This window comes from Nilaparvata lugens, chromosome 2 (assembly GCF_014356525.2).
Source record: "Nilaparvata lugens isolate BPH chromosome 2, ASM1435652v1, whole genome shotgun sequence".
In the NCBI taxonomy this organism is placed as follows: Eukaryota; Metazoa; Arthropoda; class Insecta; order Hemiptera; family Delphacidae; genus Nilaparvata; species Nilaparvata lugens.
Genome location: NC_052505.1, coordinates 29,058,905 through 29,080,449, shown reverse-complemented (window position 1 = coordinate 29,080,449; position 21,545 = coordinate 29,058,905). Strand labels below are relative to the sequence as shown.

General features: G+C 33.7%; 1 protein-coding gene across 2 annotated transcripts in view; it reads left to right on the top strand.

Moving 5' to 3' along the window:
• Nucleotides 1-21,545, top strand: part of LOC111047351 — a 363,987-nt gene that overhangs the window by 179,760 nt on the left and 162,682 nt on the right. For both annotated transcript variants that reach the window (XM_039420975.1, XM_039420976.1), the window contains exon 6: nt 9,284-9,485. In XM_039420975.1, coding sequence (XP_039276909.1) covers nt 9,284-9,485 — 202 coding nt within the window. The remainder of the gene's footprint in view (nt 1-9,283; nt 9,486-21,545) is intronic.

Below are 21,545 nucleotides of genomic sequence, written 5' to 3'. Positions count from 1 at the left end.
ATAGTTGATAGAATTCAATCAGCTGCCATTTTGGATAAAATTATCATAGATTTTTATTGATGTCATCTTTCTAGTTTTAAAAAGGCCTTTATAATGATGTATCACACAATGGGTGTTTACATTAAAAATATTTGAGTTATAACCCCTCATTTCTTGAAAAACACACATGTTGCAAACACAAAGTCTCACTCTTTCTTATTATATAAAATATATATTGCTAACATGAGAGGACTACGCCGATAGTTTTTCTAAATTGGAATAAGATATGAAGCTGTTAATATAAATAAATGAATCAATTGCTTGCTGGAAAAAGTTTAAATAAAGCCTGCCGGTCCAGAAAACAACTGAATAAATTTTAATCTATCAATCCACAGTCATATATTATTGATATTAGGTTCATTATAATAACATGAGTGTAGATTAGTTTGTGGTGACTTCAATTAGGCCTACTTAGGTTAGGCTAAATAAAAAGTTTTGCTACACATTTAAATTTATATGTACCAGCATATAACCCTGGAATGTGTCTGCCTAGAATAATAATCATCTTATTTCCAGCAATGATAGATTCAAGAGGCTTTACTCTTATTATTATTTGGTTATGTAATGCGTGGCCTATAATAGTCTTTCGAAAAGATTATCATTCAAATATATAAGTATTTAGACCAATGATAAATTTATTCTTTCATTTTACGGTACATCAATAAAAACAAAATCACTTGACTTACCTATATTTCCTGGATAAAATCACAAAAATTACAAACTACGAAACACAAAAAACCGTTGGTCCATTGCAAATGCAAAATGCATTGACCAAACGGCATGCAGCACTCTGGTCTAAAGCCAAAATCGATAAACCCAGATGTCGATATAATATTATCAATACATCAATAAATGATAATTATCGACTACAAATAATTATAATACAGTATTCTCAAACACCATTCACATCTTTGTTTGGAAATGCCTTATTCAAATTACATAGTTTAAATAAGTAAAAGTAGAATACAATCCTGATTTCTACATTTTTGAATGCAATAAAATCAGTTTTCCCCAGGAAAAAAGTTAGAATTAGTTTGATATATCGATTGTTAAGACTTTGATATTTCCATTTCACAGTATCAATATTATTGATAATATATCGATATTTTCATTCGATACCATAGTAATGGTGGCAATTTCAAAATTATTGACAATGTTACTCTTATTAAAACATTTGATATTAATTTCAGGTGGAGATTATTGATTTTTTATGGGGGGACATTTGTGCTTGACACTGAAATAATGTTGGAAACGATAAAATAGTAGGTTGTTATTATTTGAATTGAAACCCCAAAAATCATTTCAAAGTCTGTGTGAGTAATTCCAGATACTGCATGATTTTCCTCATAAACTGTGATCTAATTTGAAAAAGTGTTATAACTTTTCCAATTTTGGATGGAATCATTTTAAATCATTAAAGACAATCCTTAAATCATTTTAAGGACAAGGTTGATAATATGAACAGAAACGTTCATGAATTTTTTTAGAATTTTTCAAGATGAACCAAATTTTTTTTTAAATTTTAAACGTCAGTAGCACGTTAACGTCTGACAGGATTTTCACATGGGACAAAAAGTGCTGGAAATTCACTTCTACACCCGAATCAATCATCAAAAAAACATTTTTCCGGGAATATTGAAAGTCTGCCAAAATAATTCAGTTTTCAACTGCATTTAAAATTACTGCAAAAGGTCTATAAATCGTTAACGGTGCATTGTAGACGATTTTTGCAAGAGACAGAAAGTGTTGGAAATTCACTTCTACACCCGAATCAGTCATCAAAAATACATTGTTCCGGGAAAATTGAAAGTCTGCCAAAATTATTACAAAGTTTTTAACTGCATTTAAAATTACCACAAAAGGTCTATATATTGTTAACGGTGCCCTGTAGACAAATTTTGCAAGAGGCAAAAAGTGCTGGAAATTCATTTCTATAACCGAATTGATTAACAGAAAGCTCAATGTGAGACTTTTTTGGAAAATTCAAAAAAATTTCCATCAAAAATTTAATTGGCATGAAATTTTTTTTATCTCGATAACGGTGTGTTGTAAACGATTTTGCAACAGATAGAAAGGGGTTGAAATTCGTTTTTCATCCGAACTGTTGGTCAGAAAGCCTAAATTTAGAGTTGAAAAAATGTTTGATTTTCACTTTTAACATTTTCACTTTTTATTCATGTGAAGAAACGTGATTTTCACATCGTGTGTTAACATGGGTAATATCATCCTGAGAGCTCAGAAACCTGTCCTTATTGATATCAATGAAGATTTTATATAATCAATAGAAGCTCATTGACTGTATTTACCATGATTTCTATTTGTTTGTATTTACTTCTAATGATACCCATTTACTTTTATTGATATCACTAAAAGTTCAGTGATAACAATAGATTTTCGTTGACTGTATTTACCATTATTTCTATTGATATCCATGAGCACCTATGATATCACTGAATGTACAGTGATATCAATAGAAGTTCATTGACTGTATTTACCGTGATGTGTATTGATATCCATGAACTCCTATTGATATCACTAAACTTGTAGTGATATCAATATAAGTTCATTGACTGCATTTACCGTGATTTCTATTGGTATCCATGGATTTTTATTGATATCCATGAGCTTCTATTGATATCACTAAACTTGCAGTGATATCAATATAAGTTCATTGACTGTATTTATCGTGATTTCTATTGGTATCCATGAACTTCTATTGATATCACTTAACTTGTAGTGATATAAATATAAGTTCATTGACTGTATTTACCGTGATTTCTATTGGTATCCATGGATTTCTATCAATATCCATGAGCACGTATTGATATCCATGAGCATATATTGATATCAATAGAGTTTTTCTATCGATTTCTATGGATCTCTTCCACTAGGGTACCGATATACAAAAATCTGTTAACACACCTCTAATCCAACAAGCCTCGCTTGCAGCTTGGCTTAAAGCGACATACTCAGCTTCTGTGCTGGACCAAGCTATGCTGTGTTGCTTTTTGGTACACCAAGAAATTGTGTTGCCAAATACTTTAAAACAGTAACCTGAGGTTGATCTTCTCTCCAAGTCACCTTCCCAGTTTGCATCTACATAGCCAACAATTATTTCATCATTTGAAAGTGAAATAATTCACTAAAAATAATCTAAAGTACATTTTACAAATCGCAATACACGTTTTAATTTAACATCTTATACAGCATTTCACTGGCACAACTTTGAAAACAACTCAAAAAAGATATCGTACAACACAAGTCAGGTCTAGATCCTACAACAGCATACATAATACAGCCAATTAATCTACGACATTTCTTCTCTATTTCTAAAGTTTCAGATTTCTCTCTTTAATTCATAATTCAAAGTTGAAGTTTTTGTCAATGGCAGTTTCCATGGTTTTACAATCTTGCATGTTGAATGTTTCTTATACTCGCTTGAGATATTTCTTTTGACTGATAACAGTTCCCCATTTCTCAATATCCTGTTTGACATTTATTCCCAGGAATTAGAGACTAAGCCTAAGTCCTTCATCTTGAAATTTTCTTGTAAGATAGATTTCAATCTTGATATCTCATCCTCATCTGAGCCAAAGAAAAGTAAGTCATTTACATACAATAATAGAAATACCTTTTTACCATTCATGATTTTAGAATACAAACAATAATCGTTCTTAGACCTTGTAAAATTGTTCATTTTCATTACAGAATCAAATTTAGAGTTCAAGTCTTTTGGTGACTTCTTCAGCCCATAAATTGACTTCTCAAGTTCACAAACCTTATTTCTTAATCCTTTCACTCCCTCAGGTAATGTCATATAAACGTCTTCTTTTATTTCATCATTAAGGAAAGCATTTTTTACATCCATCTGATAAACAGGAAAACCTTATTTATTTGCAACACTCATAAAAATTCGTAAGGTCGGCAATTTAGCCACAGGAGCATGAATGTCATTCAAATCTATGTTATCCTTTTGTTTAAATCCCCTAGCAACTAATCTAGCCTTGTATTGAATATTACCCTTCTCATCATTTTTAGTCTTGAATACCCATTTGCTATCAATTACTTCTTCATTTTCTGGTACAGTTTCTACCTCTGTCCAAGTATTATTCTCTCTCAAAGCATTTAATTCAGTTTCTACTGCTTCTAACCATTTTACAGCATTGTTCGATTTCATAGCTTCAGAATATGTGAGAGACTCATTTATTGATAAACTAAGGTAACTGGTTTCATTGTCTTTCAACCACACTGGTTTTCCCACCTCTCTTTTGTTTCTCTCTCTTATACTATCATTTCTATCCAATATTTCTTCTTCACTTTCTCCATTTACTCCAATTTCATTGACTGCATCTTCAATTTCATTTATTTCAGTTTCTTGTACTTCATTATTTTCATTTGTCTCAGTTTCTTGTACTTCATTATTTTCATTCATCTCAGCTTCTTGTACTTCATTTTCATTCGTTTCAGCTTCTTGTTCTTCTTTTTTTCACCACCTTCTGCAATTTCCTCCATGTCAAAGCCTTAATTTATTTTGAATACTATAGGGTCAGAATTTTCACCTTGTGTCAATTTCTCAACATTTGAGAAGATAACATCCCTAGAAAAAGTTATTTTTCTCTTATTTGCATCCCACAATCGATAACCATTCTGCATATATCCTACAAATGAAAGTTTCTTGGTTCTACTGTCAAGTTTCTTTATATTTCCTGCAACATGACTGTATGCTATACTTCCAAAAACCTGTAGTCTTGATAGATCTGGTCTTTTACAATACCATTTTTCAGCTGGAGTACATTCCAAAGTACTTGTTGGGCTTCTGTTTACAAGATAAGCAGCTGTCCCAACAACTTCACCCCACATTTCCTTGTTTAAACCTGAATCAAACAAAAGTCCCCTAACTTTTTCTATCAGTGTCCTATTCATATGTTCTACCTTTCCATTCAACTCTGGGGTACAGTATATGGGATAGTATAATCTACAAATATCCCTTTATTTTTACACCATTCTTGAGTCTATTACTGATATACTCTCCACCATTATCACAACGAAGCTTAGAAATTTTAAGACCCCACTCTGCTTCTACTTCTGCTGCATATTGTTTCAATAAATCAAATACATCACTTTTACTCTCAATAAGAAATACCATTACAAAATGTGTATAATCATCCAGGAAAGTTGACATATATTTTTTCTTGTCCTAACTTATAGGACTAATAGGTCTACAAACATCACTATGTATTATTTCAAAAGGTCTTCTCGCCCTTCCCCTTACAGTTTTAAAAAGTTGCCTTGTTTGGCGAGCAGATGAACATATTTCACATGGATTTTTGGAAAAGTCATCATATATATACATTAACTGCAATATTTATTCCCTCACTAAAATTTATCAGCTTTTTAATGTTATCTATACCAAGGTGGCCTAGTTTTCTATGCCATAATTCTACTTCTTTGAGCTCTGATGAAATAGTGCTAGTCATTACATGATGGACTGAATTTTTCATTTCCAAGTCAATCTCAAACAAACCATTTGAATGTCTAATGCCTTCCATAATAATTGTATTATCTTTCATAACCTCAACTCTATTCCCATTAAATAAGTCTTTACCTGTTCTCAGTGATAGATAACACTCACAGATAATACATTTTTAGAAAGATCTGGGACATATAGAACATTATTTAAATTGCATTTGTCTGATTTAATGTTGCCAACCTTGAGAGCAAACATTGATTCATTTTCCTTGCCTACTCGTACTTTACAATTTATTGGAATGGAACTATCAAAAATAGCGATTCAGATTTTACCATATGTGAAGTAGATCCTGAGTCAATTACAAAAGTATCATTGAGTTTTACACTAGTATTAGTAGTTAGAAAGGATACTTGATTATTCTTACCATTTTGGTTTTTACGAAAGTAGCAGTCTTTATCTTCATGATTATTCTTTTTACAAATACTACAGAATAACCTGTTTTTCTGCTTCATTTTACTTTTGCAACTATGTGTCCATAGTTCTTGCACCTATAGCACTGAATCTCTGATGTTTTAAATACTACTGGTTGCACGGGATCAGCTTTATCACAAGATAATCTTCGTTCTTCATTCACCAGCCGGGAAGTAAGATTTGTTAGATTTCGGTCTCCAATAGCAGTTGCTTCCCACGAAGTTTCAAAGTGACTGTACTTTCTAGGAAGGGAGCTGAAGATTTTACCAATAACCATTTCGTCATCGATAGCATGTCCAAGAGATTTTAGTTTGTAAGTTAAATTTTCGAGACGGCTGATGAAACTAGCAATGTCTTCATCAGTTTCGAATGTGAAATTAAAAAAAGTCAAAACTTTTGTTGTTTTTCATCACGTTCATAGATTTGACAAAGTTTTTCAAACATATCACATGATGTTTCACAGTTCAGTATGTGGTTTAGAGGTTTTGAGTCTATTGTACTGATGATAATTTTCTTAGCTTTAGCGTCCTTCAAATGAAATACTGAGAGTTCTTTTTCTGTACTAGTATCACTTGGTTTTACTTCCTTGCCGTTTGCAATGTCACTAAGTCCTTGAGAATCAAACAGAATTTTAATTTTAAATTTCCACATCTGAAAGTCGTCGTCGTTGGATAACTTCTCAACCATTCCTATGTGTAATTATCACTGGAACCAGCCATTTTTACTTTGAACGGGGTTGTCTTACCTCTAATTTTGTGCCGTACTCACCAATTTTACTTTTGAAGTTTTTACGAAAGTTCATTCACTTCACCGATAATACTCATTTTTACAGTTGAATCGTCCAACTTCATTTCCGCACAGAAGTAGCCTAGGCCTAACTTTTAGGTTACTGTAGCCTAAGTGTTTTTTTTTTTTTTTTTTTACTTCTACTTGCTTACTTCTATTTTTACTTGCACATGAAAGATCGAGCCTCGGCCCATAACCTATTGAAGGTTTTAACTGGTAGTGAATAAATAATTCAACTTGAATATTATCATTTATATCATTTTACTTTGAATTAAATATATTATACACAGTACAATGCACAACTTGTTAGCGATTACATTTCATGAGTACACACACACAGGCCTCAGAGTAAAAGTGCCAAGAATAGCCAGTGCCATATAAATCATTATGTTACTTCCATTGTCAAATAACAAACAAAACAACAAACTGTAAGTTAGGCTTACTGTAACCGCGCTGTGTTTTTTGTTTTATCTCTTAACAAGTTATTTGTAACCATTCCACTTTGCTTTTGTGTTAAGTGTTAACTTTTTGAAAAAATGGCAGGTAATTTTAGACATTATCCATACTCCAAATCATCTGACATGCATTTATGATGTATGGAATGGGACACTGTTATAGTACTGGTGCTAGACGTTTGTATCAAGAGAACTTACCTAAACGAGTATGTCCAAGTTCAAGGTATTTTGCCACTATTCATCAACGTCTGTCTGAAACAGGTTCTTTAATGTACATAGAGAGCACATTTATGCAGGTAGACCACGATCTACTAAGACTGTTGAGTTAGAAGAACAAGTTCTTGAATTTTAAAAATGTGATAGTCTGATGATGACCAACAACAGGTCGAAACGATCGTCCAAATGTACTTACCAAAGTAAGTGCATTTCCCTCAAAAAGTGTTTTTTAAAATTCAAGTTTAATTTCAACAGTGAAAAAGTATGGGTATGCAACAGAATAACAAGTTCTTAATGAAATTTATGAACATCCAGAGAAGAGCACAAGAGAAGTGTCACTGCAGTTTAATGTCAATCAATCTATTGTTTGGAGGATACTGAAAGAGCAACAATTACATCCATACCACCTCCAGGAAGTTCATACTCTATTGCCACGAGACTGTATTCCCTGTGCTGGTATTTGCTGATGGTTTTTAGAAAAACATGTTAACTCAAACTTTTTAACAACTGTTTTATTTACCGACAAGGCACACTTTACAAGAACAGCTATCTTTTACATCACAACCAACATATTTGAGCAGATGAGAATCCTCAAGCCATCAATCCTAATAGTCCACAACATCAGTTTTCAGTAAACATTTGGGCAGGAATCATAGGAGATCATCTACTTCTGTTAGAGCTTCCTCCCAGGCTTAATGGCATAATCTACTTAAACTTTTGAGAGAGCAGATATTTATCTTACTTGAAGATGTACCTCTTCAGTTGTGCAAAAACATTTGGTTTATGCATGATGGAGCTCCAGCACACTTCAGTGTTGCTGTTCGTGGACACCTGAATCACAGCTTTCCAAATCAATGAATAGGCTGAGGTGGGCCAGCTAGGTCACCAGACTTAAATCATTTGGATTTTTATCTTTGGGGACACTTGAAAACCTAAGTATACAATACTCTGATTGATAACATTGAAGAACTCCGATTAAGGATTTTGAACGGAATAGAAATGATAAAGCAGACTCCTGGAATATTTGAATGGGTCCAACAATCGATGAGAAGATGTCTGAACATGTGAATTAAGAACAACGGAGGACACTTTGAACATCATCTTTAGTCTTTTGGTATGAGTTCAATGTCATTTAGATATGTTACTTTCATATAAAAATAAAACTTTCCATAAAAACCGAATATTGAATTTGCAATCAGCTACAACCTATGAGTTATTAGTTCTCTCCTCATGTAACAGCAAATTTTTGTGGTGTAATGTACTACATAAGAATACATTTCATTCAACTATTATTCAAATTCAGTTCATACAGCTCACATCATTCTTTTCGGAATTGAATTCTCTACAATGTTTATATCTAAAAATTATTTTTTTACTGGTCATTAAAGAGAGTTATCGAGCATCAAATGTAGAGGTCTGTGTTTTTCTACTTAGATTTTTTTGCATATTTCAACTTTTTTCTCAAAAACTACTCACATTACAGCTTCCAGACTACTTTTATCCAATTTTTCAGATATTTTTCCATATGAATCCAGCATAAGTTTTTCAAAAACTAGTCCCCAAACAATTCAGCATTGGTGTATTTCATCAGAGGAACTGAATTCTGGGCGAAATCTGTCACTCTGTATAGCTCGCTAATGAAGCGTTTATGGATATATGTTTAAAAGAACTTTTTTCTTATTTTCACCTCTACTATCACGTATTAAATTATTTTACCATAATTAAGAATCCCCCATATATTTTTTATCATATTATTAATATATGGTACAATATATTATTTATTTATTTGCTACAATATATATACCATACTATCTTTTGAAAGCAGCATTTCTTTCCTTCAACACAGGTCAATGACAATTACGAACTGAAAACCTTTGTGAGTTCGCGTTTGGCCCGAGCGCTTAAAGGAATTCTTAAGAGAGTTATGAGAACTTTTGGCTCAAGATTCATTTTTTCTGGTGATACTACAATCTACGAGAATATTATTAATATCAACGAGTATGTGGATATGGCAATAGAAATGGCTATCAAGAGTTTGAAAGAAATAGGTAAGTTGCTAAACACTTTAATTCTGTGGTTAAGTTGGGATTTTGTACAAATTGGCAATGCTGTTATTTCTTCGGATGGAAGGCCGTCTCAACTTATTATTTCATACAAACTACGAGAATATAACATAAATATAAGATGCTACTTCTATTGGGTAAAATTGTTAATGTGAGTGCAACAAAGGAGTTCCGATGCTAAGCTTGACTACATAATATTAGTGAGAGATTCTATTATATTAAGCGAGCAATTTCTGTATTTAAATATATATATTTTCATGATTATGTGGTTATATGGTTATTCATTGTCACATTATTTTTTTCAATAACGAGTTGCCCTGCTTGGCTGCAGTCGGTAGAGCATGAATTATAAGATATATAACCCTTTTTGTGGTTCTTAGAATAGTAATAATACCTATTTCTTACTGGCTCCCCCAGGAGCTCCCGCAGTTCTCTGGTGTTGCTGGTTACTGACGTAGGCTGCTCCAACAGTCCACAATTTTTGTGACTGATTTGTTGAATTCCGCAAATGCAGATGCGAAAATGTATATTGCTGCAACTCAATACTATGACTTTGAGATTCTTTAAATTAGATTTGCTGTTACTGGATAATTTATATAAATCTCTGGAATGTATTATTTCCAAAGATTTGATAATCAATGCTGTATATCGCTGCTTTCCCAACATATTCGGTGAAGAATATAGTTGGCTGATAATCTTAATAATTTTTTAATACTGGTAACTAAATAGATTATAGCGAGATTAGTCATGCATGGAGATAGGGAAATAAATAAAGGATACACCATCAAAATTTGACACAATTTTATTCCACAAAATATCAACGAATAAATAAATATATAGAGCAAAAAGTATGAAAAATAGAATTATAACAAATATATATATATACTCCGCATATCGATTACTCTGATATTTACTATCAAGTTTTATTGATCTTGAATTGAAGATTCGATTTTAATTGAGAAAAAATGTAATATTACAATATATCGAAGTATATCATAGATCAGCTCACTTATTAGGTTTTTGTTTTTAGCACGAAAAATTACCATGTGCTTCTTAAATCATCAATCATATGCATTTAAATTATGCAGCTCAGTTATCGACTTGCTGTTGCTTGTCGAATAAAATCTCATATACCTTCTTTCCAAATTGATATAAATAACTAATTAAAAAATTATAAATCTCAAATTATATTTATATATACTTCTCAGGGCTAAAGGTTCGGCCTCTGATGGAAATTAGATAAACCAATTTATCCAGTGAACATGAGCTTCATTTATCTCTTTATGATTTACTAATAAAAGAATGATTGGGTGAGCATATAAATTATAACATCAAAATTTAAATATTTCATCTGTGCATACTTGAACATGTAGATCTGATATATAGTTCTTAATTAATAAAAATCTCCTTTTTACGTTTCAAGACTTGTGCAAGTTTGATATTAGTTTCAATATTTGAATAACCTTTTGACGAGCTAGCTTCATAGATCTTGTTTCACTCAAAGCACTAAGGGCGCCCTAGATGTATATCTTTCTTGTTAACTATAACTCACGTGCCGAAATTCACAAGATGATGATGGCGATCCAAATTCTTCCGTCATCTTGGGTTTTCTGGTGGCTGAAGTTGTCCTCCCCAAGGGAATAGATAAATATCTGTATTAAGATAGGCCTTAATACGGCCTCACTAAGTCTTATGAAAATTAATTATTGAATTTAAACTTAAATCTTTCAAACGTACAATATTATTGACAAAAAAGGGACTTGTGCTCTATAAAATTAGCGGCCATTCCTGGTGACCTCTGGCAAGCAAGTGGGCTCTGATCTCCCCTATTCTCTACAATCATACTTCCGTATACCAAATTTGCATATTATTTAAATATCCAACTACTACGCCATTACATAATCAAAATAGTCTGTGTCAATCTGCTAGGCTATTACATAAATATTACATAGTTATATTTTATAATCACTCAGATCACATCTGGTACATGAACTGAGTAGTGATAACTTACAAATTCTTATCATTTATATAAATAATGAGGTTTATTTCTGAATCAACTCGCTTTTACCACCAGACAGCCACTGTAATTTGATTGGCTCATCCAAAAATTACAAATGTATCCATGCACCTGATAGAATATACATACTTCCTTAATATTTTTATTTATTTTACATACTTTGTACATGCTCATTTGACATAATAAATATTTTTAAATTTATTAAGTTGTTTTTCCTTTTACAATAACATGCCATGTGGTTACCAAATCCTCTGGTCGAATGCTGTTTGGTTATAACTAAAATTTGCCACAGGTGTCTGGCTAAATTTCAAATTACACGGTTTGACCAATTATTAAGGTTGCCAACCAGTAAGTATTATAGAGCCTAACCTCAAAAATTTCTTATTTTATATAATTAAGTAAATAACAATAAAATTCTTTTCTATTTGGCTGTTCGAATTGTAGCCAGAATACCCATTATTATCTAATCTCTCAGTTGTTGATATCACACCTGGCGATAACAAAGCAGCTGTTTGCTAGAGACCTATAAAATCTTTTCATTCAGCGATTTTGTCAGCTATTCAAGATAATTTGTTATATCATTTATGTTCAATGGATCTTGAAAACGGCTCATGATTTTCATGAACTTTGGAACATAGTAGATTTATGATATAGAAATTCGATTGCACTGGGTCTCATCCCTGGGAAAACTCACTGAAGGACATGAAAAAGAGAAATCTATCCTTCCAGGAACAGCAGATATAATATCGCACTAAAATTTTCATCATAGTACCACTAATAAAAGTGAGATGTGATTATTCCTGCAGTATGGCCCAGCAAATCAATGTTCAGCTACACAGAATCATTATTCAAGTAATACATTTGATATCATATCGTAGGTTGAAATACAACAGATTGGTTAGTTCTCAAATAATTTAGAATTGCATTTAGAATTGGACACTTGATTTTTTGCTTATGGTAAGTAATTTTCGATCATTTTCAATATTATTATTGACACTTTATCAAAGTGACACTATAGAAGGTATAACAATAATTTTTGTGTATTCATTATACTATTGTGTGATAATATTTATTATATCATTGAGCATGAACAAAAATAAAAAAAAAACAAAAAAGAGATAAAGTAAATGGGATTTATTTTTATTGAGCACATTAATACATATTACAGTCTAGGGATGTACCAATCATGATGCAGTATTTGATGGACGCTAAAAATTAATTAATTAAAAATCTCCACGTGGTATTTTTTGAAATTATAAAAATTTGTAAGTTGTTGTAGAATCCTAGAAGTTCTAGACCACTTGATATTATCCAGGTGAAGTATTTTTTTCCATTACTTGCTGCAGAAATAGGTCGCATTATCGGATAAGATACGTTTAGGCTTGCCCACTTCATTTGTCCATCTTCCTGTTACGCATTGGGCCAAGGTTTCTCCTGTTAATTTACCTATGGGAAACAGCATGGCATATTTTGAGAAAAATACATGTGAGGACGAATATGTATTTCATTCCATATTGAGCCGTAGGTAATGGGCCATATATATCTGCTGATACTAATTCCAAGGGTGCTCAAGGTAGAATAGTGTTCATTTCACCTCTAACGTGATATCGGGAATACTTAGCTTTTTGGCATATGTTGCAAGCTTTTACTATCCTGGCCACTTTTTTATGCATGTTTTTAAAATAGCAACTTTCTTTCAACATATAGAGGGTTTTCATTGTTCCAAAATGTCTGATTCGTTCATGTGCTTCTTTTATCAAATCCATTTCTATATTCAGGGGAATCATTATGCACCTGTCGTAGTTATTTTTAGCAGGTCAGTAAAACATAAATCCTCTGTAGTGGGTGTATTGTCGCAGGTAGTTGGGTGGTTCCGTAGCTCCTTCTTCCATCAGCTCACAAATTCAAAACAGTTTTGCGTCCTCATGTTGGGCGATGCGGATTTTTTCTGGGGTCAGGGTAGTGGTGTGGCTACATGGCTTGATGTTTGGGGGTAGGGTATGCTTTCCTGATCTTTCACGGCAAAGCACTTTAGATAAATATCTTAGCAGTATGTGGCGTCTATTTCTTGGGATAGAGAGTCGGCAGTCTGATTTTTCTTTCTGGGTAGATGTGTTAATTCTATAGAGAATAGAATAGAATAGAAAATATATTCATTGATACAAGAAAAAACATAACATGACACTCAATCAATAATAATTTGATGATTACACAAATATATATATTATGACATGACCTGTTGGTCGTCTGCCAAGTTGAGCTATTTTATTGATTTAAAATTTACATGCAAGTATTTGGAATTGAATTTTATCCAATTTGAAAAATTCTAAATTTTAAACAATTTTGGAATCAATCAACGAGATCAAAGAGATCATGGCAACAAAAGTATTACATATGAAATTACATTATACTACATATGCAGGAGTAACAAAAGAAAAGCAGTGAAACCATCAAGTATTATATTCCTGTATTAGCATTTTTCTGTAAGCCCAAGCATTCCTCACAAAACCTATCAGCGCCCTCCAATCACTATCATTCAAAAACCCTACCACCTGATCCTCTGATAGCTCTCTATCGCCTAAATGCGCTCCTCTTATCTCTGCTAGTACTGGACACCTTCCGATAAAATGCATTGTATCCTCCCTTTCCCTCCTATTGCATAACGTACATATGGTCTGAACTCCCTCTCTTCCCACACTACTATTCAAGTAACATAGACCTCCCCTTGATCTGAATATGATTGACTTCTCATTGCGGGTGAGATTGGCTCCTATATAATTATTGTGTTCGGTGATTGGGTTCAAACGTGAATAGACAGTATAATTTACAGATTGCCTTGCTCTTTCTCTCCATTTCTCTCTACATTCGTTTTTTATACATTCATCAATATTATTCAAACTTTGCCTTAGTACATCCCGCATTTCTTCCTCCCATCTTGGCAATTCATTATTATATTTTTCAGCCTGCTCTTTCCACACTTTATACCATCCTACTTTCTGTTCAAACATTTTCTGTGCAAGTTTTCGTGGCAGCCTGTTTGGTCGCAAAGAAAGGGTTCTTATAATATAGCTGAAATGCATCTCAAACAAATAATGGTGTAAATGATACTTATTGACTTCCAAATAGATGATATAATTGGGTGTTGATTGCGGTAACGAAAATAATTAATCTTGATAAAGGCTCTGTGTAACCGTTCTATTTCTTAAAATTGCTTATATCCCCACACCTGACCACCATAGCTCACAAGAGCTCTTACAACCGCATCAAAAAATACCCACTTACTCTCGATGTTTATTTCATTTTGGGCCACAAAACTATTCCACACATTATTCAATGCAAACTTTGCCACTGACACTCTCTCTCTCTGACATGCTCACTGAACGCCAACTGAGGAGTGAATGTTACGCCTAGATATTTGTACTTGTTTACAACTCCGATCCGCTCTTCTCCCCAGTACCACCTCTCATGATGGGCCAGTCTCCCTCCCCTTCTCATCACCATTATCTTAGTTTTGTCGGTATTGATTGTAAGTCCCCACGTCACAGTAATGTTTCAAACATATTATCATTTTTTGTAATGCTTTCGGCGTGGATGCAATCAGAATCAAATCATTGGCATACATAAGTCCTTTAATATTCAACTCGTCCACCCATATCCCTTCTTCCATATTATCAAAAATATCATTAATAAACAGGGTGAATAAAATCGGGGACAACAAGCAGCCTTGTTTTAATCCGTTCTCTGTATAGAATGCATTACTCAGCCCATCCTTCTTATTTTGACTATTTTTACACCAAACAAACGCCCGTGTATTCTCATATAATTTCTGGACAATTCTCACAAATTTGCTAGACAACCCAATCTGAAACAACTTATGAATTAAAGCATTACGATCTACTTTATCGAAAGCGGCCTTGAAGTCAACATACAAACAATAAACTCTATCTTTCCTTCTCCTCAGTTTCAAATTGATGATGCTGTATAAACTGAATATATTATCCACTGTACTGTATCCTTTACTAAATCCCGCCTGTTCCTCATTTATTACTTCATTTTTCTCTACCCATTCGTTTAATCTATTCAGAAAAATTCCTGCAAAAATTTTTGTAAATGCATTGATGAATTGTATGCCTCTGTAATTAGCAACTTCATTCAAATCACCTTTTTTATGAATTGGGAAGATAACCGCTTCCGAAAAATTGTCAGGCACCAATCCTGTATCATAAATATAATTATAAAAATTGAGCAGCAAATTTAAGAATTGATCTGGAGCTGATTTGAAAAATTCTGCCGGTATGCCGTCAGTGCCCGGAGCTTTATTACATTTTGCCTTTTTCAATACCAAATTCAGTTCTTCTTTCGTTATTTTTGCATCTAGTTTTTTGTCCTCTATGAACGGTATGGCATATGCTATTTTATCTGCCTCAACTTCAACGGAAAGTAAGTTTTTAAAATGTTTGACCCAGCTTCCAATATCTATCTGGCCTGTACACTTAAAGGATGTTCTTTTAAACTTTTTCACCGAGTCCCAAAACTGTTTCGAGTCGCGCACATTTTCCAAGCATTTTCTAATATTATCATAATACTCGGCTTTTTTAGTTTTACACAACTGAATGTACTTTTTGTTTTCCTCTGCATGGATTTGTCTAGCTTGCTGACTATTCACCCTCCTAAAAAGTCTAAGACAGGCAAAACTTCTTTTTATCGCTTTATCACATTCCCAATCAAACCATATCTGTTTCGCATGTTTATTTTCTCTCTTAGAAATTCTTGCATTGTTACCCACTGCTTCATAAACAATATTGATAATCTTTTCTGCGGCTTGACTACTATTGGGTGACAAGATAACATCACAGCTGCTCCGCGATAACTTATTACAGTACTCTGTTGCATCTACTTTTGACCAAATCAGCTTGGGCAATAGTGTTAAATTATCACATATTGAATTCAAAATGTCTCCTTTCAATTGAACTACTATTGGCATATGGCCATACAAACTTTCAGTAGGACTTCAAAACTATTTACAGCTGCTAGTGTACTCATCGTCACACAACATAAATCGATAACTGAGCATCCAACACTTGTAACATAGGTAAATTCTCCCTTATCATCTGTTGCTGTCCTCCCGTTTAACACACACATATTAAATTCCTCACACATATTGAGTATTCTACGCCCATTCCTATTCAAATTTTCATCTTTAGAATTTCGTTCAACATTTATCACCCAATCTCTCTGCATAATTTCATCCGGTATTATTTGACATTTCCCTATGCGTCCATTAAAATCTCCTAACAATATTAAATTCTCACCCATCTCTCTGCCTTCTAAGAATCCATTTAGTTTGTTAAAGTCAGCACTCCAGCTTTCTCCTGGTGTTAGATAAACTGACATAATATGAATTTCTCCATATCTATCACATTTAAGAGTTATTACTGGCCACTCTTCTAAGTAAGTGAATTTACAAGCTTCCCTCTTATTATAGACAGACCTATAAGCCATCATTATTCCTCCCTTTGCCCTACCAAATCCTGACGTTCTAGTTGCTGGCACCCAAAATATATTTATATCCTGGAAAATAGCCCTCTAAACGATTAAAATCTTTCTCCTCGACAAACGTTTCGCATAGAATAAAAATATCATAATTCTTTAAGAAATCAAGAAAATAATTGGAACTCACCTTTCCTCTAAGACCCACTACATTATAAGCCAACACACTTAATTCATTTATTCCTTTTACCTGGCAGACGACCTTATCCTATTCATTAGACTGTTTATTTGAGCGTTCATTAGATTGTTCATCCTTCTTCGAAACATTATTAATTATTTCAGTAAAGTTCATCTTCAGAATCCGATTCAATCTCTCCAGCCTATCCTCGTTTCCACACCGTAGACCATCCTCCGCCTCCCACATGAAGATATGTCCCTCAACAATCAGCTGTTTCCCCTTCACAACAGAACTCCGCACGCCACTCATCTTCAATATTTCTTTTTTGAGTAGAAATATTCTATTACGCCGTATTCTTGTCGCAAGCGAATAGTCTTTATGCACTACATATCCAGTTCCTTTCAGTTTCCCTGTATTCCCCAGAACTACATCAATGTCGCGATCCACCGGGATATGAGCAATTATCGGCGCATTGTCTCTTTTTTTGCCCAAGATGTGAGCACGATTGACACCCACTTGTATATTACACTTCAGTACATTTGTACAAAATTCCTTTACTATCTCACCACAGTCCTCGTTACTTTTGAATTTTAGTTCTCTGAAGGTTAAATTATTATGTCGTGATCAATCTTTGTATCTGTCTAATCAATGCATAATTTTGATATTTTCCATTTTCAGACGTTGTACTTCCTCCTTTAGAAATTTGTTTTCTTCGGTGATGTTGGATAGTAAGTTTGTTATTCCTAACACATCGTTCTTTGTAGCCAATTCACTAAATTTTTCATCAAATAACGTTTTAATTGTTAATTCTATATTTTATATTAGATAGTAATTTTTTGAATCACACCCTTTCTTCGCGGCACGTGAGCTCTCAGGTGAGGAACCCATAGTACGATCCCGTTTCTCACCTCGCTGTTGCCTTGTAATGAATTCATCCATACGAGCAGTGGTATCTCGACACTTCTTATGAGTTCACACACACAAAACACACGAAAACTCAAAATCCACGAATTATAAAATGAATTATTAGTTTGACTTGTTCTAACTGTATTTTCCACTAGCCGGCACAGCTTATCATCTTAGATACTTGAGCACCGATAAATACGTCTGTCTTGTTCGACTGTCCTAGCTCAACTCTCTGTTAGTTCTATGTCATATTTTTGGAGTGCCAGGAACCATCTTGATAAATGGTTATGGTTTAATTCAGCAGTTTTAAAAAAGGTTGAAGCTTTGTGATCTGTGTTAATGAATATTTTGTTGCCAAGTAACAGGGTTCTGTATTTAGTGCACACTTCAACAATACTCAAAAGTTCTTTCTCAGTTACTGAATATTGCCTTTGTGCTGAATTGAGTGTTTTACTGAAGAACACTAACACTCCTTTCTCTCCCTGCTCGTCACATAATCAGATAAACCAATCACATAATCAGAGGCATCAACATTTAAGAAAAAAGGTTTCTTCAGATTAGGATGTTTCAACACAATGGAATTCAAGAATGCTTCTTTGAGTTGTTAAAATATGATTTTCTCCTTGTCGGTCCATTTCCAAGGTTTAGTGGTGGATAATATGTGACCTGAGTTGAGCGGTGTAGTGAGACATTTGTTTATCAAAACGGTGGTAGAACTGTGAAAATCCAATAAATTTCTGTAATTGTTTGTGGTTGGTTGGTGATGGGAAATGTTGGATAGCTTCTAGTTTGTTCGGGTCCTGAGATATGCCAGTGGGTGTGATTATGCGGCCTAGGTATTTAACTTCATTCGCAAAGAATTCACACTTAGATAGTTTCAATTTCAGTCCACAGCTGATCAATCTGTTAAACACTGTATCAAGATGCTGACAATGTTAAAGGATATCCTGGGAGGCTATCAATCTATCATCCACATACAACATACAATAGTCTCCAATATCTTCTCCTAATGCCTGCCTTAGAAATCTGATGGATATAGCCATGACATTATGTAACCCAAACGCTAAACAAGTGAACCAGTAATTATGCCCATTGAACAAGAATGATGAATAATCGCGCGACTCGGGAGCCACTTGGACTTGCCAGTATCCTGCGCTCAAATCTATTGTTGAATATATCGTATTACCATGGAAGGTTTGCATTACTTGTTTGATCTGGTTGGATCCTTCTCGATCATCATCAAGGATATGGTCCAAAGCACGGGCATCTAAGCATAGTCTCACAGTTCCATCTTTCTTTGCGATGCATACAATCGGTAGGCTATAAGGTGCAGTTGATTCCTCTATAATTCCCAGTTGTTCCATGTGGGTGATTTCGGCCATGGTGGCTGGTTGATATGTGAATGGTATAGGATACGATTTGCGGTAATAGGTTTCATGTGACTCAACTTTGAGTGTACATTCGAAGTGAGTAGCTTGTCCAGGCTGTTCAGAAAAAACGTCTCAATTTTTACAGAATACTTGAATTATCTTTTCTCTCAGGTCAGGATGCCAATCTGTACACTAGTGGATTCTATCCAGTAAAATCTTTAATGATTCTTCGGTTTAGAATCTGGTCTGGGTTGCGCATGAGTTTCGGTTGTCAGACTTAACATTTTTATATGTTCCATAGTGTTCTCTATTTTTAACTTCTGGCGCAGATCTCTCAATTTATGCAAACGTACTGCAATATAAAACACCAACAATGGATTAGATACTTATCATTTTTAGAAGAATGTTATAATAACAGTATAAACGAATGTACTGGTTTTACTCCATATGAAATTATTTTTGGAAAGAGGAATGATACGTTCATGGAGAAATTAATTGACTTTCCAACCTCAAAAATGAGTAGGCCTAAAAATTTCAATTTACACCACCTAGTCCAACTAAGAATAGAAAAGGCAGCCAATATCATGACCAAGCCTACAAAATAGTTTCTTATAAAGTTGGAGATGAGGCTCCAGTAAAAAGCCATCGTTTGTCGAATGCATTGGGAAAAGTAACACATAAATTCTTTTTAATTTATTCAGGGCCATTCACTGTTGTAGCCGTCTCAAAACATAACACTGTTCAGGTACAAGAGAAAGAAGATACAAGAATTGTCTGGTGGGAAAACGTAGCGAATGTAAAACCATATCATCGAATTCGAAAAAATATGATAAAGCAAATGAACACAGAACTATCAAAATAAACACTGACCTGCCTAAATAAAATCAACAGTGACCTTCCCTCCACGTAGTTGCACGAGTTTTTAATTCGCCTGGGCCGAAAGGAACCTGAAACACATCAGGGAATATTTTTAAATCATTTGTTTTCTTTCAAATTATCATTTAAAAAAGGCCATAAGATAGAGTAGGTAAGTAAAATAAAGTTAAGATAATTACCTTAATGTGTGAATATCCAGGAGTTAGGTTATCTAAAAACAAGCCAATATAAAATGTGACGTATAGAAGACAGAAATGGATGTGCTGTATACTGGCCAATGCCAAGCAAATCAAAACCAGTAGCCCTGTCGATCAAATGATAGAGAGTAGAAGTAGTTCTTAGCATTTATATATATTATCTATGTATTCAATTAGTGTCTATATATTTATTTAAATGTTTTATATTATTTATGTAGTTACCAAACCCTCAAATGAGCCAAGTTACCTCAATTACTTGTAGACCAATAAACCAACAACATTTGATATAGCTAAAAATTTTATCCTTAATCTAGTCAAGTATTATTAAATGCAAGTGAGACCTAGAAAATATTATTAATATGTTGTAACGTTATGTTTAATGTCACATGTGCCCTGCTTGGCCGCAGTCAGTAGAGCAAAGATTTTTGAATAGATTTACTATTTTTGTGACTCCTGAAAGAAAAATACCACCAGTTTCTTACCAGCTCATCCAGGAGCTCAAACAATTCTCTGCTTTTGATGGCTGCAAACGTCGGCTGCTTTAACAGTTCACAGTTCTTATGACTGATTTGGTTGACTCCACAAATATAGATGCAGGAGAGGTAGATAGATATAAGGGCTCTGATTTTTGTACTAGACAATATGGTATCGTCACCAATGCCACTCGCCACCATCCGACAAAGTGGTCAGCAATGTAAGATGATACCAAGCGGAATCAAAGGCGATACTCTATCAGAATACCTTATAAATTCTATTAATTTATATTGCTGCTGCAACTTAATACTATGACCCTCGAGTTCTTCCAAATCGTTCTGAATAATTTAAGTAAATCTTGAGAACATATTATTTCCAAAGATTTAATAATCAATGCTGTATATCACCGATTTATCCAACTTATTCAGTGAAGAATACAGTTGGTTGATAGTTCAAATAATAGGTCAATACTGGCAATAAAGTAGACTACAACAAGATTGGTCATGCATGAAGTCAGGGGGATAAATAAAGGGTACA